The sequence below is a fragment of the Lagenorhynchus albirostris genome, chromosome 3 (assembly GCF_949774975.1).
Source record: "Lagenorhynchus albirostris chromosome 3, mLagAlb1.1, whole genome shotgun sequence".
NCBI lineage: Eukaryota > Metazoa > Chordata > Mammalia > Artiodactyla > Delphinidae > Lagenorhynchus > Lagenorhynchus albirostris.
In genome coordinates, this window is record NC_083097.1 from 144,230,031 (window position 1) to 144,255,267 (window position 25,237).

Below are 25,237 nucleotides of genomic sequence, written 5' to 3' on the forward strand. Positions count from 1 at the left end.
TTTGTATCTTATTACAGTCGTTGTCTTAAAGTCTAATTCGTGTGATATAAGTGTAGCTACCCCAGGTTTCTTTTGATTTTCATTTGCTTGGAATATGTTTTTTCACCCCTGCATTTTTAGTTTTTGTGTGTCCTCACATCTGAAGTGAGTTTCCTGTAGGCAGGATATAGATTTGTCTTTAAAAAAAAAAATCCATTCAGCCACTGTATTTGATCAGAGAATTGAGTCCCTATACATTTAAAATAATTATTGATATATATGTTCTTATTACTATTTTGTTAATTGTTTTCTGGCTCTTTTGTAGTTCATTTGGTCCATTCTTCTCTTGCTGTCTTCCTTTGTTAACTGATGATTTTCTGTAGTGTTATGCTTACAGTTCTTTATCTTTTGTGTGTCTACCATAGGTTTTTGCTTTGTGATTACCATGAGGCTTACGTAAAACAACTTATATCTATAACAATCCATTTAAAGTTGATAACAACTTAAGCTCAAATATATTCTAAAGCTGTACATTTTAACTGTCCCCTCAGGTTTTGCTTTTAATGTCACAATCTGTATCTTTTTATCTTGTATATCCATTAACAAATTATTGTAGTTATGGCTATTTTTATTATTTTGTCTTTTAACCTTCATGTTAGCTTTAGAAGTGATTAACTCGCCACCTTTACAACATTAGGTTATTCTGACTTTTACTATATATTTACCAGTGAGATTTATGCTTTCATATGTTTCGCTGTTGCTAATGAGCACCTGTAAGTTTCCACTTAAGTCCCTTTAACATTTCTTGTAAAGCTGGTCTACTGGTGATGAACTCCTTCAGCTTTTGCTTGTCTGGAAAACTTTATCTCTTTTTCAACTCTGAAGGACAAGTTTGCTAGGTGGATATTCTTTGTTGGCAGTTTCTTTCTTTCAGCACTTCAAATATATTGTGCCACTCCCTTCTGGCAAGCAACATTTCTGATGCAAAAAAACTGTTAACAACTTGTAAAAACAAGTTGTTACATACAATGTGTGCCCTTGTATGTAACAAGTTGTTTTTCTCTTTTAAGATTTTCTCCTTGTCTTTTTTTTGTTGTTTCTTTTTTTGGCTGCGTTGGGTCTTCATTGCTGTGCACGGGCTTTCTCTAGTTGGGATGAGTGGGGGCTACTCTTCTTTGTGGTGAGTGGGCTTCTCACTGCAGTGGCTTCTCTTGTGGAGCACGGGCTCTAGGCACGTGGTCTTCAGTAGTTGCAGCATGAGGGCTCAGTAGTTGTGACACGCGGGCCCTAGAGCATGTGGGCTTGTGGTGTGTGGACTCAGTAGTTGTGGTGCACAGGCTCAGTAGTTGTGGTGCAGGGGCTTAGTTGCTCCATGGCCTGTGGGATCTTCCTGGACCAGGGATCGAACCTGTGTCCCCTGCATTGGCAGGTGGATTCTTAACCACTCTGCTACCAGGGCAGTCCCTCTCTTTGTCTTTAGCTTCTGGCGCTTTACTTACAATTGTCTTGGTGTGGATGTTTTTGTGTTCCTCTTTTTGGAACTCTGTGGGCTTCTCGGATCTGGATTTCTGTTGCCATCCCCAGGTTAAGGAAGTTTTCAGCCATTATTTCTTCAAGTAAGTTTTCTGCTCCTTTCTCTTCTCTTTCTAGAACCCCCATAAAGTGAATGTTGGTTCAGTTGATGTTGTCCCATAATTCCTTTTACTGTCTTCAGTCTTTTTTTATTCTGGTTTCTTTTTGCTACCCTGATTGTGTGAGTTTCACTGCCCCATGTTTGAGTTCACTGATCCTTTCTTCCACTTCATCTAGTGTGCTTTTGAATCCCTCTGTTGTATTTTTCAGTGCAGTTGTTGTATTCTTCAACTCTGATTTCTCTTTGGTACTTTCTTATATTTTCTATCTTTGTTGAAATGATCACTTTGTTCATACATTTTTATTTTGAGCTGAATGAACATGTTATTTTTTTCTTCTTCACTGCACAGCATGCCAAATATTAGTTCCCCAACCAGGGATCAAACCCTTCCCTCCCCCCACCCCCTCACCGGCCCTACAGTGGAAGCGCAGAGTCGTAGCCACTGGACCACCGGGGAAGTCCCTGAGTGAACATCTTTATAACCATTATTTTGAACTCTTTCATCAGGTAAATCACTTATCTACATTTCATTGAGGTCTTTTCTGAGATATTAGCTTGTTCTTTCATTTGGAACATATTCCTCTGTTTCTTCATTTTCCTTGACCTCTACGTTTGTTTCTAGTATTAGATAAAAAAGTCACCTCTCCCTGTCTTGAAGTAGTGACCTCATTTAGGAGGTGAACCTTATTGTTCAATCTTGGCCTAGCTCTTGGTTGTCCCTCAAACCATTGTGATTGTCCAAGCAGCCTTACCACTTTTAAAAAAAATTTGAAGTATAGTTGATATACAATATTATGTAATTTACAGGTATATAATATAGTGATTCACAATTTTAAAGGTTATACTCCACTTATAGCTATTATAAATATGGGCTATGTTCCCCATGTTGTACAGTATATCCTTGCAGAATATTTTATACATAATAGTTTGTACCTCTTAATCCCCTACCCCTGTGTTGCCCCTCCCCCCTTTCCTCTCCCCACTGGTAACCACTAGTTTGTTCTCTATAAGTGTGAGTCTGCTTATTTTTTGTTATATTAAATAGTTTGTTGTATTTTTAGATTCCGCAAAGTGATATCATACAGTATTTGTCTTTCTCTGTCTGGCTTATTTCATTTAGTGTAATACCTTCCAAGTCCATCTGTGTTATTGCAAATAGCAACATTTCCTTCTTTTTTTGTGGCTGAGTAGTATGTAGTATTCCATTTTGTGTGTGTGTGTGTGTGTGTGTGTGTATACCACATCATCTTTATCCATTCATCTGTTGCTGGACAGTTAGTTGCTTCCATATCTTGGCAATTGTAAGCAATGCTGCTCTGAACATTGGGGTACGTGTATCTTTTTGAATTAGTGGGTTTTAAAAAATTTTTTTGTTTGGATATATACCAGGAATGGAATTGCTGGATCATATGGTCGTTTTATTTTTAGGTTTTTGAGAAACTTCCATACTGTTTTCCATAGTGGCTGCACCAATTTACATTGCCACCAACAGTGTAGGAGGGTTCTCTTTTCTCCACATCCTCACCAATATTTGTTATTTGTGTTCTTTTTGATTATAGCCATTCTAACAGGTGTGAGGTGATATCCCATTGTGGTTTTTTTAAAAAATAAATTTATTTTATTTTTGGCTGCATTGGGTCTTCGTTGCTGTGCACAGGCTTTCTCTAGTTGCAGTGGGCGGGGGCTACTCTTCATTGCGGTGCATGGGCTTCTCATTGTGGTGGCTTCTCTTTTTGAGGAGCATGGGCTCTAGGTGCACAGGCTTCAGTAGTTGTGGCTCGTGGGCTCTAGAGCACAGGCTCAGTAGTTGTGGTGCATGGGCTTAGTTGCTCCACGCATGTGGTATCTTCCCAGGCCAGGACTCGAACCGGTGTCCCCTGCATTGGCAGGCGGATTCTTAACCACTGCACCACCGGGGAAGCCCCCCATTGTGGTTTTGATCATCATTTCCCTGATGATAAGTGATGTTGTACATCTTTTCTTGTGCCTGTTGGCCACCTTTGTTTCCTCTTTGGAAAAATGTCCATTCAGTTCTTCTGCCTATTTTTTAATCAGTTGTTTTTTTCAGTGTTTATTTTTTAAATTTTGAGTTGTATGAACTGTTTACACATGTTGTATATTAATCCCTTATTAGTCATATTATTTGCAAATATTTTCTCCCATTCAGCAAGTTGTTTTTTCATTTTGTTGATAGTCTCCTATTCTATGCAAAAGCTTTAAAGTTTTAATTAGGTCCCATTTGTTTGTTTATGCTTTTATTTCCTTTGCTTTAGGAGACAGATCCAAAAAAATATTACTATGATTTATGTCAAGCAGTGTTCTGCCTTTGTTTTCCTTTAGGAGTTACATAGTATTAGGTCTTTAATCCATTTTGAGGTTTTTTTTTTTTTTTTTGTATATGGTGTTACAGTATGTTCTACTTTCATTCTTACTTTTTTTTTGTGGTACGTGGGCCTCTCACTGCTGTGACCTCTCCCGCTGCAGAGCACAGGCTCAGCGGCCATGGCTTACGGGGCCAGCGGCTCTGCGGCATGTGGGATCTTCCCGGACCGGGGCACGAACCTGCGTCCCCTGTATTGGCAGGCGGACTCTCAACCACTGAGCCACCAAGGAAGCCCTACTTTCATTCTTTTACATGTAGCTGTCCAGTTTTCCCAGCACTACTTACTGAAGAGGCTCTGTTATGTATTCTTGCCTCCTTTGTGTGTGTGTGTGTGTGTGTGTGTGTGTGTGTGTGTGTTTTCTGTTTTCTTTTCTCTGTTTTGTATTTTTTCTTTTCTCTGTTATGTATTCTTGCCTCCTTTGTCATAGATTAATTGACCATAAGTACATGGGTTTATTTCTGAGTTCCGTATTCTGTTGCATTGATCTATGTGTCTGTTTTTGTGCCAGTACCATACTGTTTTGATGACTGTAGCTTTGGAGTATAATCTGAAGTTAGGGAGTGTGATTTCCCTAGCTCTGTTCTTTTTTCTCAAGATTGTTTTGGCTATTTGGGGTCCTTTGTGTTTCCATACAAATTTTAAAATTATTTGTTCTAGTTCTGTAAAAAATGCCACAGGTATTTTGATAGGGATTGCATTGAATCTGTAGATTGCCTTGGGTAGTATGGTAATTTTAACAATATTTATTCTTTCAATCCAAGAACACAGTATATCTTTCTATCTGTGTTGTTTGCAGTTTCTTTCATCATTGTCCTACAGTTTTCTGAGTAGAGGTCTTTTACGTCCTTAGGTAGGTTTATTCCTAGGTAATTTTTTCTTTTTGTCATGATAGTTAATGGGATTGTATCCTTAATTTCTCTTTCTGCTAGTTTGTTGTTAGTGTATAGAAATGCAAGTGATTTCTGTATATTAATTTTGTGTCCTCTCACTTTACCAAATTCATTGATGAGCTCTAGTATTTTTCTGGTAGTGTCTTTAGGAATTTCTATGTATAGCATCATATTATCTACAAACAGTGACAGTTTTACTTCCTCCTTTCCAATTCGGATTCCTTTTATTTCTTTTTCTTGTCTGATTGCTGTGGCTAGACTTCCAATACTATGTTGAATAAAAGTGGCGATAGTGGACATCCTTGCTTTGTTCCTGATCTTAGAGGAAATGCTTTCAGCTTTTCACCATAGAGTATTATGTTAGCTGTGGGTTTTTTGCATATGGCCTTTATTATGCTGAGGTATGTTACCTCTATACCCACCTTCTGGAGAGTTTTTTATCATAAATCGATGTTGAATTTTGTCAAAAGCTTTTTCTGCATCTATTGGGCTGATCATATGGTTTTTATTCTTCAATTTGTTAATGTGGTATATCACATTGATTGATTTGTAGATACTGAAAAATCCTTGCAACCCTGAGATGAATCCCACTTGATCAAGCTGTATGATCCTTTTAATGTATTGTTGGATTCTGTTTGTTAGTATTTTGTTGAGGATTTTTGCATCTATGTTCATCAGTGAAATTGGCCTGTAATTTTCTTTTTTGGTGATATCTTTGTCTGCTTTTGGTATTAGAATGATGCTGGCCTCATAGAATGAGTTTGGAAGTATTCCTGCCTCTGCAATATTTTGGAATAGTTTGAAAAGGTTAGGTGTTAAAATCTTTTTTAAGTGCTTGGTAGAATTCTCCTGTGAAGCTATCTGGTCCTGGACTTCTATTTGTTTTGAACTTTGAAATTACTAATTCAATTTTATTATTGGTAATTGGTCTGTTCATATCTTCTGTTTCTTCCTGGTTCAGTCTTGGGAGATTGTACTTTTTTAAGAATTTCTGTATTTCTTCTAGGTTGTCCATTTTATTGTCATATAGTTGTTTGTAGTAGTCACTTATGATGCTTTGTATTTCTGTGGTGTTGGTTGTAACTTCTCCTTTTTCATTTCTGATTTTATTGATTTGGGCCCTCTCCCTTTTTTTCTTGATGAGTCTGGCTAAAGATTTAAAAACTTTGTTTATTTTTTCAAAAAACCAGCTTTTAGCTTCATTGATATTTTCTAATGTTTTTTAGCCTCTACTTAATCTACTTCTGGTCTGATATTTATTTCTTTTTTTCTACTAGCTTTGGGCTGTGTTTGTTCTTCTTTTTCTAGTTGCTTTAGGTGTAAGATTAGATTTTTTATTTGAGATTTTCTTTGTTTCCTGAGGTAAACTTGTATCGCTATAAACTTCCCTCTTTGAACTGCTTTTGTTGCATCCCCCAGGATGATTTTGGATCATCCTGTTTTTATTTTCATTTTTTCTAGGTATTTTTAAATTTCCTCATTGATTTCTTCAGTGATTTATTGGTTGTTTGGTAGCATAGTGTTTAACCTCCACATGTTGGTGTTTCTTTCAGTTGTTTTTCTTATTGTTGATTTCTAGTCTCATAGTATTGTGGTTGGAAAAGACGCTTAATATGATTTCAGTTTTCTTAAATTTACTGAGGCTTCTTTTGTGGCCTTGCATGTTGTCTACCCTGAAGAATGTTCCATGTGCACTTGAAAAGACTGTATTCTGCTGCTTTTGGATGAAATGCTCTGTATATATTAATTAATTTCATCTGAGTCTAATGTGTCTTTCAAGTTAATTGTTTCCTTATTGGTTTTCTGTCTGGATGATGTGTCCATTGATGGTAAATGCGGTGTTAAAGTTCCCTACTATTATTGTGTTATTGTCAATTTCTCCTTTTATGTCTGTTAACATTTGCCTTATGTATTTAGGTGCTCCTATGTTGGTGCATGTTTACAGTTGTTATATATTCTTGGATTGATCCCTTGATCATTATGTAGTGTCCTTTTTTGTCTCTTGTAACAGTCTTTATTGTGAAGCGTATTTTGTGTGATATAAGTATTGCTACTCCAACTTTCTTCCTTTTTTTTTTTTTTTTTGATTTTGATTTTATTTTGGTTGCACCGTGTGGCATGTGGGATCTTAGTTCTCCAACCAGGGATCGAACCCATGCCCACTGCATTGGAAGCATTGAGTCTTAACCACTGGACCACCAGGGAGGTCCCATCTTGTAACAGTCTTTATTGTATTGTCTGATATAAGTATTGCTACTCTGGATTTCTTTTGATTTCCATTTGCATGGAATACCTTTTTCTGTCCCCCTCACTTTTAGTCTGTGTGTGTCTTTAGATCTTAAGTGAGTCTCTTATAGGCAGGATATATTTGGGTCTTATTTTGTATCCATTCAGCCACTCTGTCTTTTGATTGGAGCATTTAGTCTATTTATATTTAAGGTAATTATTGATATGTATGTTCTTATTGCCATTTTGTGAATTGTTTGGTGGTTGTTTTTGTAGTATTTTTTCCCCTTTTTTCTTTTTGTTCTCTTTTGTGGTTTGATAACTATCTTTAGTGTTATGTTTGGATTTCTGTGTGTGTGTGTGTGTGTTTATCTATTATAGATTTTTGGTTTGTGGTTACCGTGAGGTTTTTATATAGCAATGTATATACATATATATGTAATTGTTTTAAGTTACTGATCTCTTAATTTCAAATGCACTTTAAAAATCCTGTATTTGTACTCTCCTCCCTTCATGATTACTGTTTTTATATTATATTTTGCATCTAATTGTTTTGTGTATCCCTTAACTGCTCATTGTGGATATAGATGATTTTACTACTTTTGTCTTTTAACCTTTCTATTAGCTTTGTGTGTGGATGTTTTCCAACCTTTACTGTTTACCTTTACTGGTGAGCTTTTTTATTTCATAATTTTCTTGTTTCTAGTTACGGCCTCTTATTTTTCACGTAGAGAAGTTTCTTTAACATTTGTTGTAAAGCTGGTTTGATGGTGCTGAACTCTTTTAGCTTTTGCTTGTGTGTAAAGCTTTTGAGCTCTCCATCAAATCTGAATGAGAGCCTTGCTGGGTAGAGTATTCTTGGTTGTGTTTCCCTTTCATCACTTTAAACATATCGTACCATTCCCTTTTGGTCTGCAGGGAAAAAAATCAGCTGATACCTTTATGGGAGTTCTCTTGTATGTTATTTCTCTGTTCCCTTGATGCTTTTAATATTTTCTCTTTACCTTTAATTTTTGTCATTCTAATTACAATGTATCTTTGTGTTAATCCTGTATGGGACTCTCTGTGCTTCCTGGACTTGGGTGATACTTTCCTTTCCCAGGTTAGGGAATTTTTCAGCTATTATGTCTTCAAATATTTTTTCTGCCCCTTTCTCTCTCTTCTTCTTCTGGGACCCCTATAATGCACATACTAGTTTGCTTGATGTTGTCCCAGAGGTCTTTTAAACTGTCCTCATTTGTTTTTGTTTTTTTCTGTTTACTGGTAATGATTTCCACTACTCTGTCTTCCAGCTCACTGATCGTTCCTTTGTATCATTTAGTCTACTGTTGCTTCCTTCTAGCATATCTTTCATTTCAGTTATTGTAGTCTTCATCTCTGTTTGGTTGTTCTTTATATTTTCTAAATCTTTGTTAAAAACTTCTGACTTCTTGCTATGTGCCTCCATTCTTCTCCTGATCTCTTTTATCATCTTTATGATCATTACCCTGAACTCTTTCTGGAGTAGATTACCTATCTCTATTTCACTTTATTCTTCTTCTGGGGTTTTATACTGTTCTATCATCTGGAACATGTTACTCTGCCACCTCATTTTTTCTAAGTTGCTATCTGTATTTTTATGTATCTTGTATCTTAGTTATGTTTTCTGACCTTGTAGAAGGGGTCTTTTGTAGGAGATATCCTATGCATCCCAGCAGAGCATTCCCCTCTCATCACCAAAGTTATGTGCTATAAGGGTTCCCCCTATGAGATCCTTGTGGGTCCTTCTGTTGTGGTGGGCTGACTATGTGTGTGGTCTCTTAGGCTTGGTTGGCCCCAGCCTGGTTGGATGCCAGGTCCTGCCTTGTGTAGAGGCTGCTGGCTGCTGGTTAGCAGTGTCTGATCACAAGGTGGCTGACTGCAGAACCCCAGGGGCCCAGGGGCTAGTGCTGGCTACCTGGTGGGTGGAGTCAAGGTCCAGAAGACTCCAGGGCTGTTTCCCACTCACTGGTGGGTGAAGCCCCATCCTGGGGTTAGTGCTGAACTACTGGCAGGCAGAGCTGTGTCCTGGAGTCTGACTTCAGGGCTCAGGGATCCCAGAACTTGTATCAGATCACTGTTGGGTGGGGGGTGTCCTGACACAGTTGGGTCTGGGGTCTGGGGTGTCCCAAACCTTGTGTTGACCTGCCAGTGGGTAGGGCTGAGGACCAGCTGGTCCCAGGGCAGGGTCTGGCCTGATATGGGCAGGCTGGATCTGCAGGCTGTGGGGTTGTGGTTTTCTTGTGTCTGGTGTCTGCCCCTGGTGGGTGAGGCTGGTCTAGAGGCTAGTGCAGACTTCTTGTAGGGCAGGTCTGGGGCCTGGCCACTGGTGGGTAGAGCTGGGTCTTGGTCCTCTAGTGGGTAGGGCCATGTCTAGAGGTGACTGTGGATTCAGGAAGCCTTTAGGTAGCCTGTTGCTCATGGGTGGGGATACAGTTAGTTGTTTGGCTTGAGTTGTCCCAGCACTGGCACCTACAGACTGTTGGGTGGGGCCAGGTTTGGTGTTAATGAGCTAAGGGGAGGACTCTATAATGTTGCCCACACACACCAGTGTCCGTGAGGTAGAAGGAGCTCCCAAGTATGGCTGCCACCAGTGTCTATGTCCCCAGACTGAGCCACAGCCACTCCCTGCCTCTCTGGGAGATTCTCCAAGAGCGGCAGGTAGGTCTGGTCCAGGCTCCTGTCAAATTATTGCTTTTGCCCTGGGTCCCATGCGTGTGAGATTTTGTGTGCACCTTTTAAGAGTGAAGTCTCTGTTCCCCCCAGTCCTTTTGGGACTCCCGGAGCCCTGCTGTCTTTCAAAGCCAAATGCTCTCTTAGTTTGTCTTCCTAGCGCAGGACCCCCAGGCTGGGGAGCCCAACATGGGTCTTAAAACTCACTCCTGTAGGAGAGGCTGTGCAATATAATTATTCTGCAGTTTATGGGTCACCCACCAGTGGGTATGGGACTTGATTATACTGTGAGTCTGCACTTCCTACCTGTCTCATTGTGGTTCCTTCTTTATGTCTTTAGTTGTAGAAGTTCTTTTCTGTTAGGTTCTGCAAATCCTTGTGATTTTGGTGTGCTTGTGAGAGGAGGTGAGCTCAGGGTCTTTGTATTCTGCCATCTTGGCCAATCTCTGACGGCTTTTTTTTTTTTTTAATGTGGTTTCTCCAAATTTTAAATGTTGTCTCAAGTCAAACAAAGCATGTCTATAGACCAGTCTCAGTCTGTGGATTCCTGATTTTCTAGTTCTAAGGCTCATTGCCGTGCAGATCTAGTTGACCCAGTTGATTCACGGTGTATACGCTGCTGATAATCTACACGGCAATTCTTTTTCACACTGAGGATCCATTAAAGCATAAGTAAAACTAAAGGTGGTATTAGCTATACACCTAACATACAGTAGACTACGATCATTTAACGCCCAGTTTGTGACAGGTGCTTTGCTTACATAATCTCATCTAATCCCTATAACAACCCTGCAAGAGAGAACTATGTATTTTTTTGTGGCTTCCAGTTGTTCAGTGTCAGTGTCACAAAGGGGAGGATTGTAGTTAGCACCTGGATTCAGGCTGATTGGAAGCCAGACCCTCAGGCAGCAGCTTTTAAAGTGTGCTAATATACCTCTTTCAGGGAAAGAGAGGAAGATTGACATTTCTGTCTGCTCCCTGTGCACTGAGCCCTGGGGTGACAGCCAGTTAAGAACTGCATCTTAGTTGGCTACCATAATGTTGAACCCATGCACACAAGCCCGGCTTGCCAGTTGAGCTGGGCTATCAAGGGATGTTTTCTCTTGGTGGCAGCCACAAAAGCTGGGGTACCAGGAGTATGCTAACTCCTTTATTGGAGACACCAATGATCTGAGGTGGAGCATAGGGAGAGTGTGAAGATGGTACCTGCCAGGTCTCCTGGGTCTTTGGAGAGGGTTGTAGTCAGCCCCTTGATGCCTGTTGAAGTAGAAGACTGCCTCTCAGTTTATGGCTATGAAGATAAGCTAATAGGCCTCTTTCTCAGAAAGGCTGGAGGTGTGTTTCAGTCTGCTATCTCTGTGCTGTATCCTGGGGTCAGGGTAACCAGAAAAGAACTTTCTCTTTTTGTGATATTCCTATAGGACCCATGAATGTAAGCCCCGCTGGCCACCAGAACCAGGTCAGAAAGAGAAAAACAAATACCGTATGCTAACACATATATGTGGAATCTTAGAGAAAAAAAAAAAAAGGTTCTGATGAACCTAAGGGCAGGACATGAATAAAGATGCAGATGTAGAGAATGGACTTGAGGACATGGGGAGGGGGAAGGGTAAGCTGGTATGAAGTGAGGGAGTAGCATTGACATACATACACTTCCAAATGTAAAATAGATAGCTAGTGGGAAGCAGCTGCATAGCACAGGGAGATCAGCTCGGTGCTTTGTGACCACCTAGAGGGGTGGGATAGGGAGGGTGGGAGGGAGACACAAGAGGGAGGGGCTATGGCGATATATGTATACGTATAGCTGATTCACTTTGTTATACAGCAGAAACTAACACAACACTGTAAAGCAATTATACTCCAATACAAATGTTAAATCAAAAAAAAAAAAAAGAAATTAAGGGATTTCCCCTGGGCGGCAGCCCCCACAACCAGGGCACCAGATGTAAACTGGTGCACCAGATGTAAACTGGTGCACCAGATGTGTGTACAAGCTCCTTTCTGGGAGTTGCTGGGAGGACAGCAGAGGGAGAGCACAAAGATAGCACCTGTCCTCCAAGACTTCTGGAGAGGATTACAGTTGGTCCTTAAATGTGTGTTCAATCAGAAGCCTGCCCCTCAGTCTACATCTATGAAGAGAAACTCATAGGAACTTTTCCCAGAACGACATGGGTACCTCAGTCTGTTGCCTTGTGCTTTGGCCTAGGGTATAGCTGGTTAAGAACTCTTTCTCTGTTCGTTTCAGTCCTGTGGGACCCACAAACGAAAGACCTGCTGGCCTCCAGAGCCAGGTGATAAAGGGGTGTTCCCTGGATGGCAGTGGCTAAAATCAGGGTGCCGGCTGAGCACACAAGTTCCTTTCTAGGAGACGCCAGCAACCTCGAGTGAGGCAGAGGGAGAGTGCAAATATGGCTCTGTTTTTGGAGAGTATTCCAGTAGGCCCCTAGAGGTATGTTAATGTAGATGCCTGCCCCTCAGGCTGAAGCTGTTTTTTTAAAATAAGCAAATAGGCCTCTTTCACAGAAAGACTGGGCACTTTTCACTCTGCTGCCTCTGTACTGTGAACTTTCTCAGTTTACCATAGCCTTGTTGGTCTTGTGGACACAAAGATATTTTGGGGGCTTGTATGTCAGGTGCAGGTCTTAAAAGTTGGGATGCCAGATGTGGGGTTCAAACCCTTTGCTCTTCACGGAGAAGCTCAGGGTTGTAAGCTCCCTCCTGATCGTGGGTCACCACATGGGGGGGTGGGATTTATGGCGAGATTGTCTTTTAACCTCTCTGATTCATTTCAGTGTGTTTTTAAAAAAATTATTTGTTTATGTATGTATGTATTTATTTATTTTTGGCTGCATTGGCTCTTCGTTGCTGCACTCGGGGTTTCTCTAGTTGTGGCGAGCGGGGGCTACTCTTCGTTGTGGTGTGTGGGCTTCTCATTGTGGTGGCTTCTTTTGTTGCAGAGCACGGGCTCTAGGCACGCGGGCTTCAGTAGTTGTGGCATCTGTGCTCAGTAGTTGTGGCTTGTGGGCTCTAGAGCACAGGCTCAGTAGTTGTGGCACATGGGCTTAGTTGCTCTGCGACATGTAGGATCTTCCAGGACCAGGGCTCGAACCTGTGTCCCCTGCATTGGCAGGCGGATTCTTAACCACTGTGCCACCAGGGAAGTCCCTTCAGTGTGCTTTTGTGTGTGTTTTTTTCTCTTAGTTACTTTTTGGGTTTCTTTCAGAGGAAATCGTTCTGTATGTAGCTGTAGATTTGGTGTGTCTATGGAAGGAGTGTGAGTTCAGGATCCTCGTATGTTGCCATCTTGAATTGGAACTTATCAACTTTTCTAAATAACTGTCTGTTGTATTTATCATCTGTCATTTTGCCCACCCAGCACCTATTACCCTTTTTCTTTGGAGAAACCTCCTGTTCGCAGTCTCTCCTACCTGTTTCTGGCTCCAGAGGTGGTCATGCGGTACTGGCTTGGCCAATCAACCCATCTTATTCTCTTGACTATAATGTTTGGTTCAGTGATGGGCATTTGCCTCAAGTCAGGCCAGTAAGAGCCAGTGACTCTTCTGGGATGTCTCTTGGAATTATTGGAAAAGAGAAGCTCTTTTTTTTCTCCTGGGCTTGAAATTAGTAGTATGTACTGTTTTCAGTCTGCTGTGACTGGGAGTCACTTTGCCATCTCCTCATCTCTCTCTTCTGAGAATGCAGCCGATGCAGAAGAAAGACAAGTGTGCACAGGAGACCCCGAGCCCTTCTGACACTGTATGATCTCTAGGGAGCAAACACCCCTGCCTCATGCAGTAAGAACTGTCTCAGCTTTTCCAATGACTTGAGACAATATACTTTGTGGCTTTAGTTGAATTGCTTTTTGCCACTTGTAATCTCCAGAGCCTTGACTGTGTCAGGTATTGTCATCCTGTTCTCTAGATGGGGAAATTGAAGTTCCTGGTGAGGTTGCCAAAGTCAAGCAGCCATGCTGGAGGAGAGGATGTGGTGATCTCCAGGGCAGGTGGAGCTGGAGAGCGAGGCCTGCCCACTTCTATCCTCCCTGCTGTCAAGCCTCAAGGCTTGCCTCACCCCCTCCCTCCTGCAGGAGCTGGCAAACAGGGACGTTTACAGAATCTATTTACAGAGTCCTGGTCTGGAGCGCTCCTGTCCCTGCAGCGCTTTCCAGGGTTATGCTGCCGACCAGGTTATCATGGCATCATTATGAGAGTTGTTCCAGCACCCTCATCATATCGTGAAGCTGGGCTGCTTGTGACTTCGACTCATACTTTCTTCACTCACCTTTGACAGACCACAGACACATCCTCAGTGCTCATGTCTCGATTTGATAACCTTCCATGCTCCTTTTGCCGGGGCCTAGCTGAAGGGGAGAGTTCCAGGAGATAGAAGCATAACCTTTTTACTAATCCGTTCTTTATTTCTCTGCCAATAGAGATCCAAAGATGAATGTCCCCTGCCCGACTGTTTTGTGTGTGTGTCACCTAAGCATATTAAGTTCCTAATGCATGACTCTGAATCCTTTTGCAATGACTACATAGTAAGGACAGTGACAGTGGCACCCCATTGCTGGAAGTGTCTCAGTCCGTTTGCCATCAGTAATGGTGTTCTAAATACTGGTTGAGACCATCAATCTGCCATGTGTTCCCACAAAGGGACCATCCTCCCTTGAGCGGGCCACTGTTTCTGCCCATTTAGTACCCCTACATCCGTCTTCCTTTGAACATGATTCCAGCCGACTGTTCAATGAAGGATCCGATTAATCCAAGCCAGGGTTTCCCAGTCTTAGGATGACTGTACGTTGGGCAGGATAATTCTCTGCGGTGGAGGCTGCTTTGTACACTGCAGGATGTTGAGCAGTAGCCCCGGCCTCCATCCACTAGATGCCAGTAGCACCCTCTGCCCTGGTCATACAAAAATGTCTCCAGGCGTCGCCAGACGTCTCCTGGGGTAGGGGTGGGGGCAGAGTCTCTCCCAGTTGAGAAGCTCTGCAGTGGACTGACACAAAAGGGAACTTGGGAGAGATCGATAGACCCAGAGGTCCCAAACCTGGGAGGAGGGGCTCCTTGGTCTAAGCATGGAAGATGGAGGCTGTGGGCTCCTGGCCAGGGACACCCAGGCTGTATGACATAGCACGGGCTGCCCAAAACCTAACCACCCCCCAGCCCCCTACCGCCCATTTCAGTTTTTTTTTACACTGAAACGTAGGAAGCCAATGTCAAGGGCATCTTGATTGGGGGCTCAGGGCTCCCAGCCTGTGTGGCCCTGTCTTGCTCAGGAAATACCAGGGGAGGAAGTACAGGCCTGGGTCCTTTTCCAACACTTAATGCATCTGCTGCCTACCAGTGTCTTGCTTCCAGTGGGATTCTTCACAGGGGAGATAAACTGTCATCTGCCAGGGAAGTGAAGGTGACCTTCAGCTAGCCGGTAGTGGCCTTTGAACCCTTGGCATTGCTCATTCAGAATGGCCATGGGCTCCCAAGGATGCCCCAGGGCTGGGAAGCTGAGGGGTGAGCTCCGCCCGCCTCCCCTCACTCACTAGTCCTCTCGTAGTGCTGTCTTGCTCTTGGCATGACCTCTGGCCTCCTAAGAAGCTTGGGCTACCCACCTCCCTCGGATGCCACCCGGGTGAGAGCAGATAGCTACTGAGTGCCGCAGGGTCAGGCTTCCTGCTTCTGTTTCTTCTTCACCCCACCCCGTGTCTAAATTCTTCAGAGAGACCTTCCTCGGCTTCACTGTGTAAAGTAGCCACCAGCTAATGTGTCAGGTCATCTCTACTTTTTTATATTATCTGATGTTTTCTTTGATTGTTTGCTGATTGACACTCAGTTAAAAATTAAGCTCCAGGAGAACAAAGACTTTGTCTGGGTCATCTTCGTAGCCCTCGGTGCCTAGACCAAAACCTGGCACGTAGTAGATCTTCAGTAGATGCTTGTGAAAGAAGTGACAAAAGGAGGGGGTTTAATTAGGCATTGGAGTTCCCAGGAGGAGTCTTCCTTCACATCTTAATAAGTGTGCTCTGTGTTGGAGTGGTTCCCCGCTCTGTGACCCTTGGCCCCCGTCTGTGACCATACATAACACGTGCCCTGCAGACCTTAAGCCATGTGTTGGAGCTTCTCTCCCATGTCTCTGGGGAACTCTGGATCCATTTTTCCCACTTCATGGTGCAAGAAACCGATTTTTTTTCACTTACTCCACACCAGACTTGCCCAAACCTCAGGAATGCAGTAACCTTTGCTCCAGGGAGTGTGAAGGTCAGGAGTAAAAATGAAGCACACACCACAGAGCAGCGCTGAGGTTATGGTATTCACAAGAGCATCTGATAGCTCTCCTGTGACTCATCCATTTATTTGAATGATACCAGCATATGACAGTCTGTTGGAAAAAAAAAAACCGAAACACATTATTTATCCCATACTGGGGAAGTGGCGCTATTACATTGTTTTAAGAAAACATCTTAAAATTTTCCCTCTTAGAAATTTGTTGAGTTAGAGAAAGCAGCTTTGCCAAATGCCCCATTCTGGCTTTGCTGGCCTTGCTAGCTGGCATCTCTCATCAACTTTCCCCAAGTGTTTCCTTTGGCACTGTCTAACCCAGACTGGGAAACGTGGATAAGTGTCACCAAACCAGATAGTGCCCCAGCTTCCCGGCCATCTGGGTGCACCGGGAGACGGCGGTGGGGGAAGGTGAAGGATACTTTCCTGGCCACCAAGAAGGGATTGGAGGGCCTGTCTCAGGCTTCACTCTGCCTGGATGCCCCCTGTGGAGTCGCAGGAAGGCACCTGGGTCTCTTCCTGCCCCTGGTGTTCATTTCCTGGATGACCTTGGTCTCTGGTCTGGACACGCCATTGCTCTGATTCTCGGTGTTCCCAGCCACCAGGGACCCCCTTGGGTTCCTCCCACTCTGATATCTGGGAGCCTGTGGGCCTTTGGGGGCAGGTCCTTGTACACTAGGGGCTTCTGCTCCCAGCAAAGGCACTGCCTGGCTGCTTGGCCTGAGGGCTCAGCCTGCTGATAGCTTTGCATCCGCTGAAGGGCAAGGTTAGCTCATTCCCCATCCTGGCCACTCCTGGGTTCCTGAGGGTCATCCTGGGGGATTTTCTCCTCTTTCCCTGGCCCTAGGAGACCTCCCTCCCTTTCCTTGCCTCCTTCCTTGTTGTCCTCCTCTCTGTCACCTTTCTGAAGTGTCAGACTCAGGTTCTTTTCTATGAAGTTGAAAAGGCAAAGCCATCTTGTACAGAGGGCCTTTTGGCATGTCAATAATAACAACAACAATAGTAATAATAACAATAACATCTTACATTTAAGGTTTTTAGTTTACACTTTACAAAGAGCTTTTAAATACATTATCTCACTAACCATTTTGGGGTCCCTTGGTTGAGTCAAGAGGGACACTCCCTTCCCCTTTCCCTGAACCCTGCTCAGGAGGGGAACACAGCCTGAGCCCCTTCTTCTGCACACGTGCACATCCTTACGCACAGGCGTTGAACCATCATGTGTGCGAGTTAACCAGCGGAACTCTTTCTGTCCCGTGGGACTTTCTGTTTCTAGAATTTGGCTGCTCAAGAGAGTTTTCATCTCCAGTTGTTAGAGAAACTTCATTTTGGGGAGGATTTTCTGAATCGTTCTGAGTTTGGCATTTCATAAATTCAGGGCTACCAAAATTGAGGGGAAAGCTGAAAATCACCCCCAAGCCACACTGAGAGAAAGAACCCTGCCCTTTGGCTGTCTTGGCTGACTGTGGCTGGATTCGGGGTTGGGCCCAGGGGTGACGAGCAGAGAAAGGCCTCAGATTCTTTGGGGAGGCAGAGGGAAAGCTGTCAGCTTGGTGAGTCCTCCCAGAAAGTCAGAGACCCTGGGTGGGGCTCTCAAGATGGCAGGCTGAGCGGGCTTTGTGCTGGGTGGGGAGAGCTAGCTAGGAGTGCTTGTGGTAGAAGAAGGCTCAGGACCACCTGCCTACGTGAGGAGGGCTGGCAGGGCCTGGGGGATGGGAGGGGTATTGGGCAGATCCCAGGACACCCCTTCCAGGGGTGAGCTTCTGAGCTACCACAAATACTTTGTGACCTATCCGGAAATCAGCATTGTCTAGCCTCAACAAACTGAAGTCAGCAACCAGGGAAGCCCCAAGGCTATTTTGGGTGGCAAAGCCCTATCTGTTCTTCCAGGCCTTTCTCTACTTTGCCACCCGTTCTCTTCAGAGCTTGTTCTGCTACTCCCCCGCTCAAAAACCCCTGCTGGGGCCCTGTGGTCCAGCCTGCCACACACGGCTCTCTGTGGTCGAACCCCTGCTTCATGTCTACCCCATTTATCCCTGCTCCCCAGTGTGCATCCACACTCCTGCCACCCCAGACCTCTGACTGCTCCCCAAACATGCCAGGTCTTTTCATATTCCCTTTGCTTTTTAATAGGGCATTCATGGAAAGTTCAACTCCCTTTCCTGTGCCCAGGCAAAGTCCTATTCATCTTTGAAGACCAAAGATAGGAAATTCCTTACTCTGGACAGCTACTTCCATATAATAAAACAGTTGTCTATTTCCATGATTGTTTCTGCCTCAGACCGTAGGATCCTTAGAGGTGGGACCTTTTTCCTTCCCATGAGGAGCAAGTCCTGGAGTTAGACAGGGTGGGCCCAGATCCCGGCTCTGTAATTTATTAGGCATCTGCTCTTGTGCATGTTAACTTCTCCATGCCTCAATTTACTGAACTGTAAAATGGCTTAGCAATGTCTTTACTACAGGGTTGTTTTGAGAATTAAGTGAATATATATTATATATTAATATATATAAATTAGAATGGTACCTAATGTATAATGTAAGTACTAAGTCAATCAGCCATTAATATTTGAAACAGTCATCATAAGGTACAGTAAGTACCTGGAACATGATGTATAGTACATATAATATATATATTTTACAGTAAATTCCTCTATCTTATCCCTCCCTCTCTCTCTTCATCCCTCTCTTTTTGTTGTTTCTCTCTCCTTCCCCCTTCCTTCCCTGTTTTCCCTCCTTCCTTCCTTCCTCCCTCCCTTCCTTCTCTCTCTTCTCCCTCCATCCCTCCCTCCCTCCCTCCCTCCTTCCTTCCTCCCTCCCTCCTTCCTTCCTCCCTCCTTTCCTTCTCTTCTCCCTCCCTCCCTCCTTCCTTCCTTCCCTCTCTCCCTCCCTCCCTCCTTGCCTTCCTATCTGCCACTTGCCTTTTGTTCCTCCGTTCTCTTTTCTTTCTCCCTTCTTGATTCTTTGAGCCTTTGGCTCGCCATCAGTCCTCAGAGAACCACTGGGCTCCTCTGGGGATGCTCAGAGCTGGATGGTCCACTGGGCCCTACACTCTCCTCCCTGACTCTTCTGCAGGGGAGGCTCCTGGGGGAGGGAGCAATGGGTGCGAGACGGGGGTCGGTGTGAGCTGCTGAGCCCCTGGACCATCTGCCCTAGCCTGACTGGGGTGGAAAGGGGCAGACGAGGGTGGGGAAGAGGCAGGGGCAAGTCCCCTTCAGGAGGGCTGGCAGTTCCTGGAGTGGAGTCTGGGCTAGACAGGCTGCCCTGGCTCACACCCCCTGCTACGTAAGTCCCCCAGTCTAGTATCATTCTGGATACCAAGGAGGTAGAACAAGGAATGAACAAGGCAGAATGAGAGCAGGAAACATAGCAGAAAAAACCATTTCCTTTTCTGGTAGGGGTTCTCTGATGAAGTTAAACTGCCCGCATCTCCTGTGTTTATGCTGTTCTGGAGAAGGAATCTAGGGTTTTGAGTCTAGGCTCTAGGCTTGGCTCCTTCACTTATCAGAGATGTGGCGTAAGGAGAGGTACAGGGCTGGAGCGAGGCCTCAGTTTCCTTATCTATGAAATGGGGTTATAGTGCTTCCTTTCGCCGGGGGCAGGGGTCGCATGGAGAGAATAAGGTGCAGTGTGGATATGCACGGAAAAGTGGTACAGACGGGCAAGGGGTCTTCGTCATCATGACGGAGGCCTGGAGGTTCAGGTGTCAGAGGCCTAGGTACCCCATGGCAGGAGCCTCCCAGAACTTGCCAGTGAGCCGGGCTGCCTGCTCTCCTAGTGTCGCCTCCCAGTACGAGGTTGGCTGAGGGAGGAGAGTGGTTCAGAACTTCCAGTGGAAGGGCCAGTGCTGGGGCTTGAGGAGATGGGTGACCCCTGCGTTCCTGGAGGAGCAGCAGGGGGACTGCCTTCCTGGGGAGGGGCAGGAGAAGGGCAGCTGTTTTCAGATTTGGCAAAACAGGCTCAGATGAAGCCTGTGGCGGAGTTCAGACAGTCCTGTAATGGAATCAAGGGCAGCCAGGATGGGGAGGGCGTCTGCAGTGGGCTCAGACCCTGCAGGGGCCTGGAGCACATGGGCGGCGGCCGATGCTTTGGGTCCCAGGGAGAGTCAGAGGCCAGTGCTCAGCGGCTTTTCCTGGAAGAACTGGGCATCCTGGGCTTCGGCAACCAGGACTGAAAAGCTGGGTGCTTGTAGGGAAGGAAAAGTCATTAAAAATCGGAAGAAACAAAGAAAAACCTTTTCCTTCGCTCTTTTCCTCTTCTCGTTCTGTTTCCTGAGCTCAGTAAGCAGGTTCTGGTTTCTGCCGACTTAATGACGACAGTGTTTCCTAGACGTATAAACCTCCTCCTTCCTTCTCAGACAGGCTATCACTTCTTTATGCTCATCCTTTCGTTTTAAAACATTTTTATTAGCCTTTTTTCTTAAAACTTTTAACAGCTGTTTATAAAAACACGACAAATACACAACACAGAACAAAAAGGTCGGTAAAAATAACTCACTATATGGTACATATACTCAGATGGTGTGATATATTTATATAATAAGAGATGAAAATAGTCACTTTCCATAATAAAAATAAGTTCTATTTTTTGTTTATTTTACAATATACTTAATATTCTCTTCTTTTGCTTCCTTTCCAGCTTCTACTGCTTCACTGCGAATCTCGTGGGGGGGGTCCCACGTGGCCGTCCCCACCCACCCGGCTGGAGTCCGGGAGGCGGAAGGGCTGCGGGGGGCCTTAGGAACACGGGCGGCAGCCGCACTCTAAGTGTCTCTCCACCTCTTCCACGAACGAGGAGCCGTCTGTGCACTGGAACACGTATTTCCGCCGCTTGCTGCGGGTGGGCTGGCAGCACTGGGGACCGCAGCCCCCATGACATTCCATTAAGGGCACCTTGGAGGCCGTGGCACACGAGGCATAACCTTTCTGGCGGCGGATCACCTCTCGGACTACCCCCCCCAGGCATGGAGTCTCTGCAGAGGGCGGAAGAGGTAAGGGCAGGGCATTGGGGCTGGAGATGGCTGTCCGGGGTAGGCTGCTCTGAGACACTCGTGGGCCGAAGCCCGTGCGTACTTACTCATTCACTCATCCATCCGTCTCCCTGCCCACCCTCCCCTAACCCATCTCACTCTTCCACAAATACTAAGTGCCTTTCCGTGCCAACCTCGATAATAGGTTTAAAACTAAGCCCCGAGGATAGCAGGGTGACAAGAGCAGGCTCGGTCCCTTCCTTCAAGGAACTTAAAGATCAAACTAGATGTGGCAGATTGGGGGACTGAGGGCTAAATCCCATCCCAGACCTATGTTGCTTGTGCCACAGACACTTAGAAACCAAATTAAATGCCAACATTAAAAAAAGAAAGAAACCACAATGCCAGGAGATTGCATCTGAACATTGGGATATCTGGTTTCTTTGAAAACCAGGGGCTCTGGCAAAGCTGAGTCTGCATCCCTGCGTGGCAATGATGGGCTGAAGCTGTGGGCTTTAGACGGGGCAGGAGATCTCCAGTTTGCCCCAGTCCCCACCAGTCTCAGTAGCCTGTCTCTGCTGGTGTAGAGTCTAGACACTAATTACAGTGTCATTTAAATAAATACATTTGTAATGATAAACTGAGGTGCATGCTACGAAGAAACGGGATGTGTTTATACAAAATACATGGCAAAGGAGCCTGACTAGCCCAGGGGCCAGGGATTGTCTCTGGGAAGTGATGCTGGAGTTGAGATCTGAAAGAGGAACAGTAGTCAGTGAGCCAGAGCCTGGGGGTGGGGTGTGTGTGTGTGCGCACGCGTGCGAGCTTTTCCACAAGTTGTAGAAATGAGGGGAGGGGACCCCTGGATCTGCTTAATCCTCCGGTCCCTGACCCAACTCTTCACCTTGACCCCACTACTGTCCTCAGTACATTGGGAAAGCATCTGGAGCAAGGCACTGAGAGAGAGAGTAACGGATTCAGGACTAGGATCCTCGGCCACACAGCCTTGGATCCCTGAGCCTCAGTTTCCTTGTCCGGAAAATGGTGACACATGTCCTGGTTCTTCCTGCTTTTTCAGGGGCTGTTATGAGCATCACAGAGATTGTGAATGCAAAAGGGCTTTATGCAGTTTAAAGTTTTAGGTGGTTAATGTGATGTGATGTGAATTCTGTTAAGCTTGATATAGGTTTTTAACAGGATCAAAAGAAGCCTAATGATAATAGGTGTGTGTGATGTGCGGGGCAGGGAGAACGCACACTCGGCAGCATGTTAACAGTTGGGCTGTCCAGCTGAAGGGAATGGGAACGCTGTTTATATTCTGGCAATTTTTCTGTTAGATCTGAAATTATTTCAGAATACATTATTTACCAAATTGGTTAAGAATGGTATTTCAACAAGGTGTAAGATGTGAAAGAGTCCTCTAGTGACAGGAGGTGGCCTGCCCAGGATTCTGGTGGCAGGAAGGAAGACGAAGACTTCTCAGTTTCCATGCAGGAGAAAAACCTCCAAGGTGAGACAGAACCATTTCAGCTGGAATATAATTTAATTTCAATTTTCCTTTTTTTGCACTTACCTCCAAATTAATACACTAAAGGGGTCACTAAGAGAGGTAAGTGATTTGATGTTTCTGAAATGGGATCAGACCAAGGAACTGTCTTTTGTTGACCCAATAATGGCATGAGGTTTGGGAGGAGACTGCAGAGCGACGTCTGAAATGTTACTGTGATTAAGAACCATCGAGGGCTCTTGTTAAAGCAGGTTCTGATTCAGAAGGTCTGGGCTGGGACTGAGCGTCTATATTTCTAATAAGCTCCCAGGTGAGTCAGTGGTGCTGGTCAGTTAGAAAAGGAGGGGAGGGGAGAGGAGAGAAAGAACAACCCAGACTGCTCACACAGTCCTGGCGGTTTGCAGGGACCCCAGCTGGAACTATCCAGCTAAGCCATTTCTGAATGCTTGACCCATGGGAACCGTGTGGGATGGAGCATGTTTAGTGTGGTTTTGAACTGCTATGTGTTGGGGCTAATTTGTTATACAGCAATGGCTAACTGACACAGGAAGTTATGGTGTTGCCCCCCCCCATATTCAACATGACGGAATTTGAGGCTCAGAAAGTAACTTAATGAAGGTCATGCAGCCTCTAAGTGGCTCAGCCAGAACTGGAACTTAGGTCATCTGAACGTGGAGTCCAAGTCTGACCCCCGCATCCTTCCCGGGCACCGTCGTTTCTCCCCCCCCGATGCGCACAGTGGACCCACCTTGTTCGCAGTGTTCCCCACTAAAGCCGGGCTGGCACAGGCAGTAGGGCTCCCCTTGATCTGAGACGTGGCATTGCCCGTGGTGACACTTGAAGGCTGAGCAGGCGTTGGCAGAGTCATTCTTGTGGTCACACAAGGCCCCTCTGTAGCCCTCGGCGCACTTGCACACATAGGAGGTCCCAGTTGCCACGCATCTCCCCTGGCTGCAGCTGGGGGCAGAGGCGAGGAGGAGAGGGGAACCAGGCAGTCAGTGCAGCTGGAGGCTTCCTTTGTCCACCCCAGCCCGGACCAGGGGACACGGAGCTGTGGGACCTTAGGCCTTCTCCACCCCTTGGTCCACCCTCCACCGGCCCAGTGGCTGGGCATCAGTCAGCTGGAGGCTGTGAGCATCGTCCAATGACACTGACAGCTGTGAGCCTGATGAGGCTGGCTGTTGTACCCACAGACGTCAGAACCCACGCAGTCTTCTGTCATCTTAATTGATAACATGATTACTGCTGTCTCTACCACCAGCTACCACTTGCTCTGTGCCAGGCATTGGGGTAAGTGCTTTACACCTAGCATCAGTCTTGTTTTCTACAATCCCCTCTCCTCTGCTGTCCTGTGCAGTAGATAGTCTTATCCACATCCTCTGCTGTCCTGTGCAGTAGATAGTCTTATCCACATCTCATAGATGGAGAAACTGATGCCACAGCCTGGATTCTTAATTGTGCTGCAGCATTCTCTGTACTGGGATGACATTCAGAGGCAGGGTTCATTGTAGACGTATTCATTACAGAGTCCAACGCATACACACACACACTCATAGTCACACACACACTCCAGAGCTACCCAGGAAACTCAACCCCTTTATAGTATCCTTCACTCCTGATCCACAATATCATGTCCCAGCTTGTTCGGCCAAGCGAATTACTAGACATGGCTCTGGTGTCATCTCTGGCCGATTCAGACTTCTGAACACTGAGGGTGCTGGGTCTCCTATTTTTAGCACAAGGCCTGACACATAGTAGGCCCTCAGTAAATGCTTTGATGCATAATGAATGCCAGAGCCATGAAATGATGCGGCTGTGCGTGGTTATACACCCCTGGTGCCCTCAGAGGGTAGCGCTGAGTGGGGAGCGGGCCGAAATGCACCCACGTGGCAAGGTGCATGCACACGGGTGCCCCCTCGACTTCTGAGGGCCACCTGACGAGTGTTTTTCAGCTAGGCTCTGGCACACTGATGTCTCCTCTGAACAAGACCTGCTGTTTGGACGTGTTAAGCCCCTGACCTTCTAAGCAGCCCCTGTCTACAGTCTGACTGCAGTCCCTCCAGCTTCCATCAGTGCCCACTTCCCGGGCGGGGCAGAGGGGGAGGGACACCGACCTGTGGCCGAGGCAGGGGTCGCGGGCCTCCTGGTCGCACAGCAGGCCGGTCCAGCCCGGGTGGCACTCGCACACCACGCTGTCCTTCTCCACGGCACGGCACAGGCCATGCCTGCACACGCTGCAGGACTTGCAGCCCGGCGAGACGCCCAGGGCCTGCGGCGGGAGGGCCTTGAAGTCCTGCAGCTCGTTGTTGATGCGCACCTCGTGGATGCAGCCGTGGAAGCCGCCCAGCGGCCGGTCCACGCCCTGGCGCAAGGCCGAGAGGCCCGTGGAGGTGGGGATGCCTGCGGGAGGGACACCAGGACAGCGACCTGAAGATACTCCCCTGCCCACCCTGCTTGCCCGAATTCCAGCCCTCGGAGGTGGACTCCTTGGGAGAAGTCTTGGGAACCTCCATGTTGAATAAGCTGCTCTGATGCCTTTTTTTTTCTTTGGCACATAACCCTTTGAGAACTACTGGCCCAAGGCTGGGTTTCAGGCCCATGCTCTGCCAGACTGGTGGCTCCTTCTCTCTTTGGCCTTTGAATGACCTTAATGGCAAACATACCGTCTACACACATCAGCTGAGACTCA

General features: G+C 45.7%; 1 protein-coding gene across 1 annotated transcript in view; it reads right to left on the bottom strand.

Annotated features, from left to right (window-relative positions):
* Nucleotides 1–20,646: 20,646 nt before the first annotated feature.
* Nucleotides 20,647–25,237, bottom strand: part of SLIT3 (slit guidance ligand 3) — a 610,847-nt gene continuing 606,256 nt past the window's right edge. The window contains exons 34-36 of the mRNA XM_060144178.1: nucleotides 24,663–24,948; nucleotides 23,297–23,505; nucleotides 20,647–21,044 (exon numbers count right to left, since the gene is read on the bottom strand). Coding sequence (XP_060000161.1) covers nucleotides 20,809–21,044; nucleotides 23,297–23,505; nucleotides 24,663–24,948 — 731 coding nt within the window. The 3' untranslated portion in view covers nucleotides 20,647–20,808. The remainder of the gene's footprint in view (nucleotides 21,045–23,296; nucleotides 23,506–24,662; nucleotides 24,949–25,237) is intronic.